Source organism: Leopardus geoffroyi, chromosome D2 (genome assembly GCF_018350155.1).
Source record: "Leopardus geoffroyi isolate Oge1 chromosome D2, O.geoffroyi_Oge1_pat1.0, whole genome shotgun sequence".
Classification (NCBI taxonomy): Eukaryota; Metazoa; Chordata; class Mammalia; order Carnivora; family Felidae; genus Leopardus; species Leopardus geoffroyi.
Window position 1 is genome coordinate 34,270,949 of NC_059334.1, and position 17,308 is coordinate 34,288,256.

At 36.8% G+C, this 17,308-nt stretch overlaps 1 protein-coding gene across 6 annotated transcripts in view; it reads left to right on the forward strand.

Annotated features, from left to right (window-relative positions):
• Positions 1 to 17,308, forward strand: part of FAM149B1 (family with sequence similarity 149 member B1) — an 87,473-nt gene that overhangs the window by 39,922 nt on the left and 30,243 nt on the right. For all 6 annotated transcript variants that reach the window (XM_045439560.1, XM_045439559.1, XM_045439561.1 and 3 more), the window contains exon 7: positions 1,917 to 2,104. In XM_045439560.1, coding sequence (XP_045295516.1) covers positions 1,917 to 2,104 — 188 coding nt within the window. The remainder of the gene's footprint in view (positions 1 to 1,916; positions 2,105 to 17,308) is intronic.

The following is a 17,308-nucleotide window of genomic DNA, read 5'->3' on the forward strand; positions in this document are numbered from 1 at the left end:
ATAGTCCTGTGACACAGATATTATTTACCATCTCTATAGGATAGGTGAGAATCAGAGTGGTTAAATGATTTGTCTGAGGTAAAGCTAAGACCTAAAACCTTATTCATCTTACTCTAAATCCAGTGCTCTCTTCACTATCCTATGCTACCCTTCTGAAACATTAACCTCTTAAGCTATTCCTCCAAGCCTTTAAAAGTTCCAGAGCTCAACAAGTGGGAGAGAGGCAAAGAAGGAGGGAGAGAGAGAGAAATCCCAAGCAGGTTCCACACTGTCCACTCAAAGCCTGATGTGGGGCTCAAATTCATGAACCGTGAGATCATGACCTGAGACCAAGTCGGACGCTTAACCAACTGAGCCACCCAGACGCCCCAAAAGAAAATGGATTTTAAATAAAGGAAATAAAATTCAATCTCATTCACAATTAGCAGTGCAAATTAAAACTATAACAAGATACTATTTTATCTGTCAGACTGGCAGAGAAAACAAAGAAGTTTGATAATTCCTTGAATGGAAAAAAGGCACATTTTTTCAACACTGAAGATTATCTCTCTTTAGAGGAAAGTGGGCAATATCTTTCCATTTTAAATGTATATACCATTTCACTCAATAATTCTATTTATAGGAATTTATCCTACAGATATAATACCCATGTAGCCAAAGAACTACATACAAGAATATTAAATGTCCTATTGACTATAAGAACAAAAGCCTGGTTGATCAATAACTGGATAGTTAGATATACTATGGTATATCCAGTAGAATTCTCTTCAGCTATTTTTTCAGAGGCGTATTCATATGTATTAATAGAGATGGAGGGCCAGATACATTTTTAAATAAAAGGCCACAATGCAGTGCAGTGTATAACGTAACTATTTCGCTGGACCAATGTATAATGTTTGCTTCTGGGAATGGTGCCTGGGAGACAGAAATGTAAACTTATTTTTCACTACATAAATACATTTCCTTCTGTATAATGTGAATTTTTTTCATCATATGAAAGTGTTATCTCCTATAAAAAGAAATATAAATGCAAATATAATTAATACTGAATCAGCCTTGGGAAAGACGTAGAGTCTTTAGCTGCCCTGCATAAACCTCTTAGCATCCTTCTTTCCTAGTTAGAGCTTCTTATTTAATTCTTGACACCTCTGCTACCCCAGGGATAATTTTCACGGTAGAGGCCATAAGATATTTCTTCATAGCCCAAGTGTTCCAGAATTTGCTTTGGGTTAATTTATAATACATCTATCATAGGTAAGCATATCTGTCAGCTAGATCTTTGTCCCCCAGATACTGGGGCTATTGGTACTCCCTTCCAGAGAAGAGACAGACTTGGCTGAGTTTCTGGACTACAGATAGCTACATGGTCTCCAAAAAGGCCTCACAGTAGCTTCTTGTGCTGGTGGGCTCTCCTCCTTTCCCTTTCCAGCCAAATGCCAATTGTTTGTTCGGATTAATAAAAGTACACTATTTCTCTAATGAATCACTGCCTCAAATAACTATGTGACACAGTCACATGCCCATCATTAAATGGTACATGAATAGTAATCTAAATGTTATCCAGTCACAACAAAAATATTATTTCTGTATGCTTGTCATAGCTAATTGCTCAACTGACAATGTGCACTGTTCAAAGCTAAAAAATACACAATGAGACTTCAGTCTTCTTTTTCTTATTCTTTTTTTTTTTCTTGGCAGAGTAGTGGGGTGGGGTGGGAGTAAAAAGGGAAATTCAGTCTGTTTGAGAACTCCCTTAGGTCACAAGACAGTTTAACACATAGGCTACATACATATACTGAGCTACATACATATACATGTGGGGAGGGGACCCAAATCACGCTCCTGGAGAAGCACAAAACACAGTGGTGAACACTCAGTAAAGAATAACTAGGAAGTCTTATTTGCTTCTGTTACAGGGAAGAAGGGTTTCGAGGAAAGAAATTACACGCATCTCCAGAGAAACAGAAATTAGGGTACCCTCCCATTGCTCCATTTTACTGCATGAAAGAGGACGTCCTTGCTTATGTGTTTGACGACGTGTGGAGCAAAGTTCTGAGCTGTATGGAGCAGCTGACACGTAGTCATTGGGAGGGATTTGCTTCTGGTAAGGATCTTTGTGAAAACAACATAAAAAAATAATTATTTATGATTTCCAAACCCTGACTAGTCTTTCAGATTATATGTTTCATTACTGCAAAAGACTCATATTTGTATTTTCCACAGACATTAACAGATATTTAGACAATATTTGAAAATGAGTGGATGAGTAACAAGGCTATTCTATGATGACTATACTGTGTTTTATTTGAATGTAATTATTTGTGAGAAAAAAGATGTGCAAGTGGCAAATACATTTTTTAAACTGCTCTACTTAAGAATAATTGATTATACAATAAACCATTCATATTTAAAGTGTAAATTGGTCAATTGACCTATGTATACATGAAACCACAAAACAGTCAATATAATATATATAATACCTTTGTAATCCCTTTCTGCCCCTGCCTGACCCCCAATCCCCACGTGCTTTGTCACTATAGTTTAGTTTTTATTTTGTAGAGTTTCATATAAATGGAATCAGGGTATTTCCTTTTTGTAAGCTTCCTTCATTCAGCATGATCATTTTGAGATTCATCTATGTAAACGTGTGCGTCAGCAATTTATTCCCAAGAAGTGTTCCACTGTTGCACAATTTGTTTATCCATTTACCTGTTCATGGACATTTGGGTTCTTTTCAATTCGGGACTATAATATGCAAAGCTATTATGCACATTACTATGCAAGAATTTTTTGCACATACATTTCCTTTTCTCTTAGGTAAATTTCTAGGAGTGGAATGGTTTGATTATATGGTTAAATGTATATTTAGCTTTTTAAGAATTATTTTGTTTTTCTGTATTGCACAAAAAACTATCACAAAATTATCAGTTTCAAACAACATACATTTTTTCATCTCACAGATTTGTGGGTCAGAAGACCAGGAATGGCTTAGCTAGTTCTCTACTTAGGATCTCACAAAGCTGTGATCAAGGTGTTGGCCACAGCTAGGCTCTCATGTAGAGGCTCACTTAGGAATGGAAACACTTCCCCTTTTGTGTGTTCTTAGAAGTATCGAGTTTCTTGTAGCTGTAGGAGTCACAGCAGCTTTCTTCTTCAAAGCCAGCAAGAAAGGCTGAGAGCTAGTCAGCAAAACAGAAGCTTATATAATGTAACATATTCATGGAAGTGACATCTCATCACTTTTACCATCTTCTGTTGGTCTGGAGTAAGTCACACTCAAAGGGAGATTCTACAAAGATGTGAACACCGGGGCGCCTGGGTGGTTCAGTAGGTTAAGCTTCCGACTTCGGCTCAGGTCATGATCTTGCGGTCTGTGGGTTCAAGCCCCACATCAGGCTCTATGCTGACAGCTCAGAGCTTGGAGCCTGCTTCGGATTCTGTGTCTCCCTCTCTCTCTCTGCCCCTCCCCCTCTCATGTTCTGACTCTGCCTCAAAAATATCTAAAAACTAAAAAAAAAAAAAAAAAAAAAATGTGAACACCAAGAGGTAAGAGTTTGTCCATTACAAAGAGTTTGTCCACCAAGCTTAGAGTTTGTCCATTACAATTCTCCCACTTGCCCCTAATGATTCCTGTGCTCCCACATGCAAAATACACTAAATTCCCAAGAGACTTATTATAGCATAGCTCAGAAGTTCAAAATATTATCATCTAAATTAGGTCTTGGTATGAATAAACTTCCCATGAATGGATATAATACATTAAGTAAAGTTACTGGGGCCCAATTCTCTTCCATCTATATATCTGTGAAACTAAAGTCTATACACATAGGAATATAAACATCTAACTATATAATCCAACCAACCATTCCTGTCATAGAGAAAAGTCGCCTTACCCCAACACACCCATCATACAATAGTGGGCCAGGGAAAGGATAACAGACATTCTAGAGAAGGGAGGGGGGTGGGCAGAAATGAAAGGTTAAGTGGCACCTGGGTGGCTCAATCACTTAAGTGTCTGACTCTTGATTTCGGCTCAGGTCATGATCTCATGGTTCATGAAATCAAGCCCAATGTCGGGCTCTGTGCTGACAGTGCAGATCCTGCTTGGGATTCTCCCTCTCTCTCCCTCTGCTCCCTACCCTACTCACAGTCTCTCTCTCTCTTTCTCAAAATAAATAAACACTAAAAAAAAGAATGGAAGGTTAAAAAAAAAAAAAAAGGTTTATAGTAATTCTGAAGTCCAGTTGGGAAAATACTGGGAGTTCTAGTCCTAGAAATAGCTCTCTGTTCCAACCTCTGGGCTCTTGGTTTTGCCCTCTGAATCATCCTTCCTTTTTCACATGTGTGAAAGCTAAGTAGTTTTATTAGACTGCTCCCTGGTAGTAGAATTTTGAGGGTCTGACAGCCTTCTTTCATTTAAACTCTTTCACCGTCTAGAGATACAAAATTTTCAAAATTATAAAGTCCTGGTTTCTTTACATTTAATATTTTTTCCATCAGTTTCTCTTTCTCATCTCATGTTTTATTGTATAAGTAGCAGGAAAAAAGTCAGGCCTCACTTTCAATAACTTTGATTGGAACTCTTCCTAGCTATACATCCAGAATCATCACTTTAAGTCCTGCCTTCCACATGACCACAGGAGACCATTACACTAAACATTCTTCCACTAAATAACAAGCACCTCCTTCTTCCAGTTTTTAATAACATGTTCCTCATTTCCTTCTGAACCCTCCAATAGAGCATCCTCCAAATCCAAATTTCTACGAAGTCTGTTCAAGGCAATTTATGTTTTCTCTATCATGTTTCTCAAAATTCTTCTATCAATGAACAATCAAAAATGAAATTAAGAAAACAGTTCATTTATAATAGCATCAAAGAGAATAAAATACTTAGAAATAAACTTAACCAAGAAAGTGTAAGACTTTTACACTGAAAACTACAAGACATTATTGTAAGAAAATAGGGAAGACCTAAAGAATTGGGAAGTCTTCCTGTGTTTTACGGATTAGAAGACTTAATATTGTTAAGTGGCAATACTCCCCAAACAGATTTGAGTGAATGTCCAAAATAATATTAAAAAAGAACAAAGTACGAGGCTTCACATTTCCTGATTTTAAAACTTAGTACAAAGGTACATTAACCAAAACAGTGTGGTACTGACATAAGAATCGACATACAGATCAACAGAATAGCATCAAGAGTCTAGAAATAAACCCTCACATATACAGCTAATTGATTTTCAACAAGGGTGCCAAGACCATTCAATGGGAGAATAGTCTCTTCAACAAATGGTGCTAAAACTGGATAACCACATGAAAAAGAATGAATTTGGACCCTTCTTTCACACTACATACAAAGTATCAACTCAAAATGGATCACAAGCATACATTTAAGAACTAAAACTATAAAACTCTTAGAAGAAAACATAAGAGTAAATCTTAATGAGGTTGGATTTAGCAATGGATTCTTAGATATGACACCAAGACCACAAGCAACAAAAAAATCAATAGACTGGATTTTATCCTAAAAAAAAAAAAAAAAAATCTATGTATCAAAGGATATTATCAAGAAAGTGAAAAGACACCTACAGAATGGAAGAATATATATGCAAATCATACACCTGATAAGATTCTAGCATCCACAATATGTAAAGTACAATTCAACAACAAAGGGACAAACAACTCAATTTAAAAATGGGCAAACAACTTGAATAGGTATTTATCCAAAGAAGATACACACATGGCCAGTAAGCATATGAAAAGACGTTCAACATCCTTATTCATTAGGGAAATACAAACCAACACCAAAATCACAATGAAATGCTACTTCTACCCACTATGATGGTTACATTAAAAAAAAAAGAAGACGACAATAACAAGTATTGGTGAGTATGTGGAGAAACTGAAACACTCATACATTGCTGTGGTAAGGTAGAAGGGTGTGGCTACCATGTAAACAGTTTGGTAGTTTCTCAAAAACTTAAACATAAGATTGCCGTATGACCAGCAATTCCACTCAAAGCATATAACCAAGAGAACTGAAACCTTATCTGCAAAAAAGCCTGTGTATGATTGTTCACAGCAGCATTTTCATAATAGTCAAAAAGTTAGAATTGACGCAAATGTTCATCAGCTATGAATGGAGAAACAAAATTTGGTATATACATATGTTATGGACTGAATTGTGTCCTCCTCAAAATTTATATGTTGAAGACCTAATCCCCAGTGTGAATGTTTGGAGGTGGGGCTTTAGGAAGGTAATTAAAGTTAAATGAAGTCATAAGCATGGGGACCTAATCCTATAGAGTTGGTATCCTTATAAGAAGAGGAAGAGACCAAAGCCCCCTTTCTGTGCATGCACGGAAAAGTGGTAATGCAAGGACACAGCTGCCTACAAGTCAGATAGCACCTTGATCTTGAACTTCTGACCTCCAGAACTTTAAGAAAATAAATTTCTGTTATTTAAGCCATTCAGTCTGTGGTATATTGTTATAGCAGGATAAGTAACTAATGTACTATGCAATGTAATATTATTAGTTCATAAACTAAAATTAAGTAATCATGCATGTTACAACATGGATAAACCTTGAAAATATTATGCTAAGGGTAAGAAGCCAAACACAAAAGGCCACATATTGTATGATTTTATTCAGTTGAAATGTCCAGAACAGGCATATCCATAGAGACATAAAGTAGTTTAGTGGTTGCCAAGGGATATAGGGAGAAAGGAATTGGGAGGTATGTGGTGTCTCTTTTCAGTGATAGATATTTTCTGAAATTAGATAGTGGTGCTGACTGCACAACATTGTGAATATACTAAAAACCAATTAATTGTGTACTGTAAAATGGTTAAAAATGGTGAATTTTATGTTATATGAATTTTATTTCATTAAACATTTTAAAATATTTTAAACCTGTATGTAAATGTGAGTCTGTTGGTGATTAATTCTTTTATAGATATGAAAAAAATTTTTTAATTTATTCATTCTAAAAACAAAAGCAAAAAGTGTTCATCCATTTGTCCAACTCCCTATGCCCTGCCTCTAGCAACTACCAATCTCTTCTCTATATCTATGAGCTTGGTTTTATTTATTTATTATTTATTTATTTATTTATTTATTTATTTATTTATTTATTTATTTTTAGATTCCATCTATAAGAAAGATCATATGTTATTTGTCTTTCTCTAACTTACTTCATTTAGCATAATGCCCTCGAGGTCTGTTCATGTTGTCACATATAGAAAGATTTCATTCTTTTTTAGGGCTGAAGTGTATTTCATTGTATATATACACCGCAGTTGCTTTTTTTTTAATCCTTTCATCTACTGATGGACACTTCGGTTGTTTCTGTATCTTGGCTACTGTAAATAATGCTGCAATGAACATGGAGGTACATCTATCTTTTCAAGTTGGTATTTTCCTTTTTTTTGGATAAATACCCAGAAGTGGAATAGCTGGATCATATGGTAGCTCTACTTTTAATTTTTTTGAGGAAAAGCCATACTGGTTCCTATAGTGGGTATACCAATTTACATTCCCACAAGCAGTGCACAAGGGTTACCTTTTTACAGCTCCTTGCCAACCCTTGTTATTTCTAGACTTTTTGATAATAGCCATTCTGACTAGTGAAACTGCATTTTAATTTTCATCTGCATTTTCCTGATGATGAGTAATGTAGAGCATCTTTTCATGTACCTTTTGGCCATCTGTATTTCTTCTTTAGAAAAATGTCTATTCAGATCTTCTGCCCATTTTTAAATTGGATTTTTTTTGGCTATGTATATATTTTCATAAATTTTGGAAATTAGCCCCTTACCAGATAGATGATTTGCAAGTATTTTCTCCCATTCAATAGACTGCTTTTCCATTTTGTTGACTTTTCCTTTTGCTGTGCAGAAGCTTTTTAATTTGATGGTGTTTTTTGTTTTGTTTTTTGGGTTTTTTTGCTTTCCTTGGTTTTGCTTTTGGCATCAGATTCAAAAAATCATGGCCAAGACCCATGTCAAGAAGCTTACCTCTTGTTTTTTTCTAGGAGTTTTGTGGTTTCAGGTCTTATCTTCAAGTCTTTATTTTAAACTGACTTTTGTACAGGGTGTAAGATACTGGTCCTACTTTCCAAAAAACATTTATTGAAGAGACTGTCTTTTACTCCTTTTATATTCTTATCTCCTTTGTTGTAAATTACTTGACCGTATATGTGTGGGTTTATTTCTGAGTTTTCTATTCTATTGTATTGATCTATGTGTCTGTTTTTATGCCAGCACTTTACTGTTTTAATTGCTATAGCTATGTAATATAGCTTGAAAACAGGGAGCAAGATGCTTCCAGCTTTGTTCTTTCTCAAGATTGCTTTGGCTATTTGGGGTCTTTATGGTTCCATACACATTTTAGGATTATTTGGTTCTATTTCTGTGAAAAAAGCTATTCAAATTTTGATAGGAATCACATTGAATCTGTGCATTTTGCGGGGGGGTGTTTTGAACATTTTAAAAATATTAATTTTTCTAATCTGTGAGCACAGAATATCTTTCCATTTATTTGTGCCTTCTTCAGTTTCTTTCATTAATGTTTTGTAGTTCTCGGTATACAGGTCTTTTACCTCCTTGGTTAAATTTATTCGTAAGTATTTTATTCTTTTTTTTTTTTTTTATAAATTTTGTTAACGTTTATTTATTTTTGAGACAGAGAGAGACAGAGCATGAACAGGGCAGGGGCAGAGAGAGAGGGAGACACAGAATTGGAAGCAGGCCCCAGGCTCTGAGCCATCAGCCCAAAGCCCGACGTGGGGCTTGAACTCACAGACCACGAGATCGTGACCTGAGCTGAAGTCGGATGCTTAACCGACTGAGCCACCCAGGTGCCCCGGTATTTTATTCTTTTTGATGCAAGTGGGATTGTTTTCTTAATTTTGTCTTTATCATAGTCTATTAATAGTGTATAGAAATGCAGTACGTTCTTGTGTATTGATTTTGTATCCTACAACTTCACTGAATTCATTTATTAGTTCTAACAGTTTCTGATAGAATTTCTAGGGCTTTCTATATAATATATCATCTGCAAATAGTGAGAGTTTTATTTCTTCCTTCCCAATTTGAATACCTTTTGTTTCTTTTTCTTGCCTAACTGCTCTGGCTAGGACTTCCAATACTATGTTGAATAAAAGTGGTGAGAGTGCATATCCTTGTCTTATTTCTGATCTTAGAAGAAACTTTCAGCTTTTCACTGTTGAGTATAATGTTAGCTGTGGGTTTGTCATATATGTCCTTTATTATGTTGAAGTACATTCCCTTTGTACTCACTTTGTTGAGAGTTTTGAATTTTGTCAAATGTTTTTTCTGCATCTATTGAGATTATCACATATGATATTAATTTTTATTAATGTAGTGTATCACATTGACTGATTTGCAGATGTCGAACCATCCTTGCATCCCTGGATTAATCTCACTTAATCACGATATATTATCCTTTCAATGTATTGTGGAATTTGGTGTGATAATATTTTCTTGAGGATTTCTGCATCTATGTTCATCAGGGATATTGGCCTGTACTCTCTTATGGCATCCTTGGTTTTGGTACTAAGTAATGCCAATCTTGTTTAAAAAAAATGTTTAGAAGAGTTCTTTCCTCTTCTGTTCTTTGGAAGAGTATAAGAAAGATTGGTATTAATTCTTCCTTGAATGTTTGTTGGAATTCACCAGTGAAGCCATATGGTCCCGAATTTTTGTTTGTTGCCAAGTTTTTTCTTGCTCATTCAGTCTCCTTACTAGTAACTGGAGTGTTCACATTTTCCATTTCATCATGATTCAGTCTTGGTAGGTTGTATGTTCTTAGAAAATTATCCATTTATTTTAGGTTGTCCAATTTGTTGGTATAGAAATGTTCATAGTCCCTTATGATCCTTTATTTCTTTGGAATCAGTTATTACATTTCCTTTTTCATTTCTGATTTCACTTGAATCCTCTTTTTTATGGATTGTATGGATATTTTAACAATATTTGTTATTTTGTTGAGGATTTTTGCATCTGTGTTCATCAGAGATATTGGCCTATACTTCTCTTTTTTTATGGTGTCTTTATCTGGTTTTGGTGAGTAATACTGACCTCATAAAATGAATTTGGAAGTTTTCCTTCCATTTCCATTTTTTTGAAATAGTTTGAGAATAGATATTAACTATTCTTTATTTTTTTTAATATATGAAATTTATTGTCAAATTGGTTTCCATACAACACCCAGTGCTCATCCCAAAAGGTGCCCTCCTCAATACCCATCACCCACCCTCCCCTCCCTCCCACCCCCCATCAACCCTCAGTTTGTTCTCAGTTTTTAAGAGTCTCTTATGCTTTGGCTCTCTCCCACTCTAACCTCTAAACTATTCTTTAAATGTTTGGCAGAATTTGTCTGTGAAGCCATCTGGTCCTAGACTTTTGTTCGTCTGGGAGTTGTTTTTTTGTTTGTTTGTTTGTTTGTTTTTACTGATCCATTTGTTTGCTGCTTAAAGGTTTAAGTTTTCTATTTCTTTCTGTTTCAGTTTTTGGTAATCTATGTTTTTAGGAATTATCCATTTCTTTCAGGTTGTCCAATTTGTTGGCATACTTATAATATTCTAATTGTTTGTATTTCTATGGTGTAGGTTGTTATTTCTCCTTTCTCATTTGTGATTTTATTTGGGTCCTTTCTCTTTTCTTTTGGATAAGTCTGGCTATAGTTTATCAAATTTATTAATTTTTGCAAAGAACCAGCTCTGGTTTCATTGTTCTATTCTATTGTTTTTTTTTTTAATTCAGGTTATTTATTTTATTTTATTTTTTTTTTTTTTAATTTTTTTTTCAACGTTTATTTATTTTTGGGACAGAGAGAGAGACAGAGCATGAACGGGGGAGGGGCAGAGAGAGAGGGAGACACAGAATCGGAAACAGGCTCCAGGCTCTGAGCCATCAGCCCAGAGCCCGACGCAGGGCTCGAACTCACGGACCGCGAGATCGTGACCTGGCTGAAGTCGGACGCTTAACCGACTGCGCCACCCAGGCGCCCCTAATTCAGGTTATTTAAAATAGATATAGTATTGGTTTCAGTAGTAGAATTTAATGATTCATCACTTCATATAACACCCAGTGCTCATCCCAACAAGTGCCCTCCTTAATGGCTATCACCCATTTAGACCACCTCCTCTCCAGCAACCCTCAGTTTGTTCACTGTATGTAAAGTCTCTTATGGTTTGCCTCTCTCTCTCTTTTCTTATTTTTCTTCCCCTTTCCCAGTGTCCATCTGTTTTTTTCTTAATTCCACATATTAGTGAAATCATAATATTTGTCTTTCTCTGACTTATTTCACTTAGCATAATATGCTCTAGTTCCATCCACATTGTTGCAAATGGCAAGGTTTTGCTCTTAAGTTTTTTTCTTTATGTTTATTTTTGAGAGACAGAGAGAGAAAGAGAGAGAGAGAAAGTGTGTGTGTGTGTGTGTGTGTGCGAGCAGGGGAGGGGCAGAGAGGGGAGGGACAGAGGATCTGGAGCAGGCTCTGTGCTGACAGCAAAGAGCCCAATGTGGGGCTCAAACTCACAAACTGTGACCTGAGCCGAGGTCGGATGCCTAACTGACTGAGCCACCAAGGTGCCCCAGTTTCATTCTTTTTGACTACCAAGTAATATTCCATTGTATGTAAAGCCTTGGATTGTGAGTAACTTGTTCTGCAAATGTTCCACAAGACAAACATTTCTAATAAATTTTAACTTGATAAACGAGCAATGTTTTGCAACATTAGTATGTCACACCAAATGCCACATGATCACAACTGAGCCAATGTTTCTTCCCCCTCCCTCTCTCTCTCTCTCTCTTGCTGTGGGATTGTGGGTGAAGTTATCTTGATGAGGTCCCAATAGTTCGTTTTGTTTTTGTTTCCCTTGGCTCAGAAGACATGTCCAGTAAGAAGTTGCTGTGGCCAAGGTCAAAGAGGTTGCTGCCTATTTTCTCCTGTAGGATTCTGATGGCCTCCTGTCTTGCATTTTGGACTCTCATCCATTTTGAATTTATTTTTGTGTATGAGTTAAGAAAGTGATACAGTTTCATTCTTCTGCATGTCGCTGTCCAGTTCTCCCAGCACTATTTCCTGAAGAGACAGTCTTTTCCCCCCCGCATTGGATATTCTTTCCTGCTTTGTTGAAGATTAGTTGGCCATACGTTAGTGGGTCTGTTTCTGAATTCTCTGTTCTGTTCCACTGATCTGTTTTTTACCAGTACCATACTGTCTTGATTACAGCTTTGTAATATAGCTTGAAGTCTGAAATTGAGATGCCTCCAACTTTGGTATTCTTTTTCAACATTACTTTGGCTATTCAGGGTCTTTTGTGGTTCCATACAAATTTTAAAATTGTTTGTTCTAGTTCATGAAGAATGCTGTATTATTTTGACAGGGATTGCATTGAATATGTAGATTGCTTTCGGTAGTATCAACATTTTAATAATACTTGTTCTTCCAATCCATGAACATGAAATGTTTGTCCATTTCTCTGTGTCTTCTTCAATTTCTCTCATAAGCTTTCTATAATTTTCAGTGTACAGATCTTTTACCTCTTTGGTTAGATTCATTCTGAGGTATCTTAAGGTTTTTGTTGCACCAAAAAGTGTAAATGAGATCAGTCCCCTGATTTCTCTTTCTGCTGCTTCATTATTGGTTATAGATATGCAGCCAATTTCTGTACATCTATTTTATATCCTGTGACTTTGCCAAATTCATGTATCAGTTCTAGCAGTCTTTTGGTGGAGTCTTTCAGGTTGTCCACTTAGAGTATCATGTCATCTTTGAAGAGTTAAAGTTCGACTTCTTCCTTGCCAATTTGTATGCCTTTTATTTCTTTTTGTTGTCTGATTACTGAGGCTAGGACTTCCAGTATTATGTTAAACAACAGTGTTGAGAGTGGACATCCAGTTGTGTTCCTGACCTTAGGGGGAAAGCTCTGTTTTTCTCCATTGGGGATGATATTGGCTGTGGGTCTTTCATATATGCCCTTTATGATACCAAGGTATGTTCCTTCTATCCCTACTTTCTTAAGGGTTTTTATCAAGAAAGGATTCTGCGTTTTGTAAAATTCTTTTTCTGCATCTATTGAGAGGATCATATGGGTCTTTTTTTGTTTTTACTGTTTATTTATTTTTGAGAGAGGGAGGGACACAGCATGAGTGGGGGAGGGACAGAAAGAGAGGGAGACACAGTATCTGAAGAAGGCTCCAGTCTCCGAGCTGTCAGCACAGCTGACGAAGCGTGAGATCATGACCTGACCTGAAGTCAGGCACTTAACCAACTGAGCCACCCAGGTGCCCCGAGGACCATACAGTTCTTATCCTTTTCTTTTATTAATGTGGTGTATCATGTTGATTGATTCACAAATATGGAACCAGCTGTGCAGCCCAGGGATAAATCTCACTTGATCATAGTGAATAATTCTTTTAATGTACTGTTGAATTTGATTTGCTAGTATCTTGTTGAGAATTTTTGCATCCAGACTCATCTGGGATATTGGCCTGTAATTCTCCTTTTTGGTGGGATTTTTGTCTGGTTTTGGAATCAAGGTAATGCTGGCTTCATGGAATGAGTTTGGAAGCTTTCTGTTTATTTCTGTTTTTTGGAACAGTTTGAGAAGAATAGGTATTAACTCTTCTTTAAATATCTAGTAGAATTCCCTCGGGAAGCCATCTGTCCCAAGACTCTTGTTTATTGAAAGATTTTTGATTACTGATTAAATTTCTTTGCTCCTTATGGGTCTGTTCAAATCTTCTCTTTCTTTTCAATTTTGGTAGTGTGTATGTTTCTAGGAATTTGTCCATTTCTTCCAGATTGCCTAGTTTGTTGGCATATAATTTGTTACAGTATTATAATTGTTTGTGTTTCTGTGGTGTTGGTTGTGATCTCGCCTCTGTTATTCATGATTTTATCAACTTAGGTACTTTTGTTGTTGTCGTTGTTGTTGTTGGTGGTGGTGGTGGTGGTGGTGGTGAGTCTGGCTAGGGACTTATCAATTTTGTTAATTCTTTCAAAGAACCAGCTCTTAGTTTTGTTGATATGTTGTACTGTTTTGTTGTTGTTGTCATTTCTATATCAGTTATTTCTGCTCTAATTTATTTCCCTCTTCTGCTGACTTTAGGCTTTATTTGCTATTCCTGTTCAAGATCCCTTAGGTGTAAGGTTAGATTGAGTATTTGGGACCTTTCTTGCTTCTTGAGATAGGCCTTTCCTCTTAGGACTGCCTTTGCTTAATCCCAAAGAGTTTGGACTATCATGTTTTATTTTCATTTGCTTCCATATTTTTTTACATTTCTTCTTTCATTTTCTAGTTAAACCATTCATTCTTTAGTAGGATGTTCTTTAACCTCAATGTATTTTAAGGCTTTCCAATTTTTTTCTTGTGGCTGACCAAGTTTCATAGCATTGTGATCTGAAAATATGCATGATATGATCATAATCTTTTTGTACCTGTTGAGGACTGATTTGTGACCCAGTATGTGATCTATTCTGGAGAATGTTCCATGTGCACTTGAGAAGAATGTGTATTCTGCTGTTTTAAGGTGAGATGTTCTGAATATATGTTAGGTCCATTCAGTTCAATGTGTCAGTCAAAGCCATTGTTTCCTTGTTGATTTTCTTCTTAGATAATCTGTCAATTGTTGTAAGTGAGGTATTAAAGGCCCCTACATTACTGTATTATTATCAATGAGTTTTTTCATGTTTGTGATTAATTGATTTATATACTTGGGTGCTTCCATGTTGTGGGCATATTTACAATTGTTAGGTATTCTTGATGGATAGATCCTTTAATTATTATGTAATGCCCTTCTTCATCTCTTGTTATAATCTTTGCTTTAAAGTCTAGTTTGTCTGATATAAATATGGCTACTTTGGCTTTCTTTGACCTCATAGCCTAATAGCATAATAGATCGTTCTCCATCCCCTCACTTTCAATCTGCAAGTGTCTTTACATCTAAAATGAGTCTCTTGTAGGTAACATATTAGATGGATCTTGTTTTTTTAATCCATTCTGACACACTGTGTCTTTTTATTGGAGCATTTAGTCCATTTACATTCAGAGTGATTACTGAAAGATATGAATTTAGTGCCATTGTTTTACTTGTAGAGTTGGTATTATTAGTGATGTTCTCTGATCCACTGTAGTCTTTGTTGCTTTGGTCTTTTTTTTTTTTGTCTCCACTTACACAGTCCACCTTAAAATTTCTTGCAAGGTCAGTTTAGTGGCCTTTAGTTTTCGTTTGTCTGGGAAACTCTTTATCTCTCCCACTACTGTGAGTGACAACCTTGCTGGATACAAAATCTTTGGCTACATATTTTTCGCATTCAGCACATTGAATAGTTCCTGCCACTCCCTTTGGGCCTGCCAAATTTCAGTGGATAGGTCTGCTACTAACCTTATGTGTCTACTCTTATAGATTAATGACCTTTTGTTCCTAGCTGCTTTCAGAATTCTCTCTATATTTTGCAAGTTTCACTGTGATATGTTGTGGTGTTGACCAGTTTTTGTTGACTTTGAGGGGAGTTCTCTGTGCCTCTTGGACATGAATGCCTGTTTCCTTCCCCAAATTAGGGAAGTTCTCATCTATAATTTGTTCAAATAAACCTTCTGCCCCTTTTCCCTGCTCTTCTTCTGGGACTCCTATGATACGGATATTGTTTCATTTTACGGAATCACTAAGTTCTCTAAGTCTCCTCTCAAGATCTAAGATTTTCTTTTTCCTCTTCTTTTCAGCTTTATTAGTTTCCATAATTTTATCTTCCATATCACCTATTCTCTCCTCTCTTCCCTTCACTCCTCACTATGACAGTATCCAATTGGTTTTGTATCTCAGTTATAGCATTTTTTATTTCAGCCTGACTAGTTTTTAGGTCTTTGATCTCTGCAGCAAGTGTTTCTCTGGTGTCCCCTATGCTTTTTTCAAGCTGAGGTATTAGCCTTATGCGTGGTATTTTAAATTATTGTTCAGATATATTGCTTAAATATGTTTTAAGCAATTCCTTAGCTGTGATTTCTTCCTGAATTTTGTTTTGGGGAGAAGTTTTCCATCTTGTCATTTTGGCTAAGATTCTGTCTTTTGTGTGTTTTAAAAGCTTGGTACATTTCCTGCACCTGAGAGTAATGCTACATTAAAAAGGGGTCATACACTGTCCAGGGCCTGGCATTTCCAGAAGCATTTCTGGTGTGCACTGTGTGCACTCTGCTGTTGTGTTTTGGCTGCTCTTTCCCACTGGTCAGTCCTCTGCAGAGCTCCTCCTTGCTTGTGGTGGGGAGTGTCTAGACCTTTAACTAGGTGTGCTTTGATTTGTTTGTTAAAATAAGCCTAAGGAGGAGGAAAAAACAAAAACTGATCCCAAAAAAAGAGAAAAGGAAAGGGAACCAAAAAAAAAAAAAACCCCAACAGTGAATCAAAAAAAACATAAGGCTAATTCCAAGGAAAAATTAAGGAAAAAGAAAGAAAAGCAAAAAAGAAGCCTGAGGGGTGCAGGGAGGAAATGAGAACTATGAGTCTGATTCCAAAAGAAAAGTAAGCCTGGTCCTATTTCTACCAGAATTGCTGTTGTCGTTTTGAAGCACTTGTTTTTCAGTACACTTGGCACACACAGGGTACTGGCTGTGCTGGTCTTCTGGAGGAGAGTCCTGCTGCATTGGCTCAGTCAGTCTTGCCCCAGTAAATAAGCAGTTGCCAGGCATAGGGGAGAGGGGTTTGGTGTAAGTGGCTCTTGCCTCCACTGGGGGCCACTATGTTGCTCTCTCAAGTCCCACTGTTTTGGTGTATGTCGGGTGGGGGGGGGGGTGGGAAATGGCGCCTCCTCAATCTCTCCTCCCTGAGCAGGGGATCTCACAACCCCTGCTGCTCAGGCAGCCCTCACAGAATAGTGAGGGCAGTCAGTTTACAGTGTGCCACAACTTTACTGCATTTTTTCTTTGGCACACGGCTGTGATTCAAAACTCAAAGTCTTAAAGGACCTAGCACTGTGTGGACCCACCCCATCCTCCAGATTAGGGCTTTCTACACTGTGTCTGAAGTCATTTCACCCTGAAAAACAGTCCCACATCTGAGCTGTGTGTGGAATATATGGTATAGCACCACTAAAAGCAGCAAAGGTTATGTTCCCTCTGAATGCACCTCTGTCCCCTGCTGATGAAAGTGTTTTGCTGGCACTTGCAGAATCTTTTGCTCTTGGGGAGGCAATATACCCTCTTTCAAAAGTACTCCAGTTAGGGAAATAATCTCTTTCAATGTGCCCTGGAGATCTCTACACCATGCTATGCACTCCAAAGT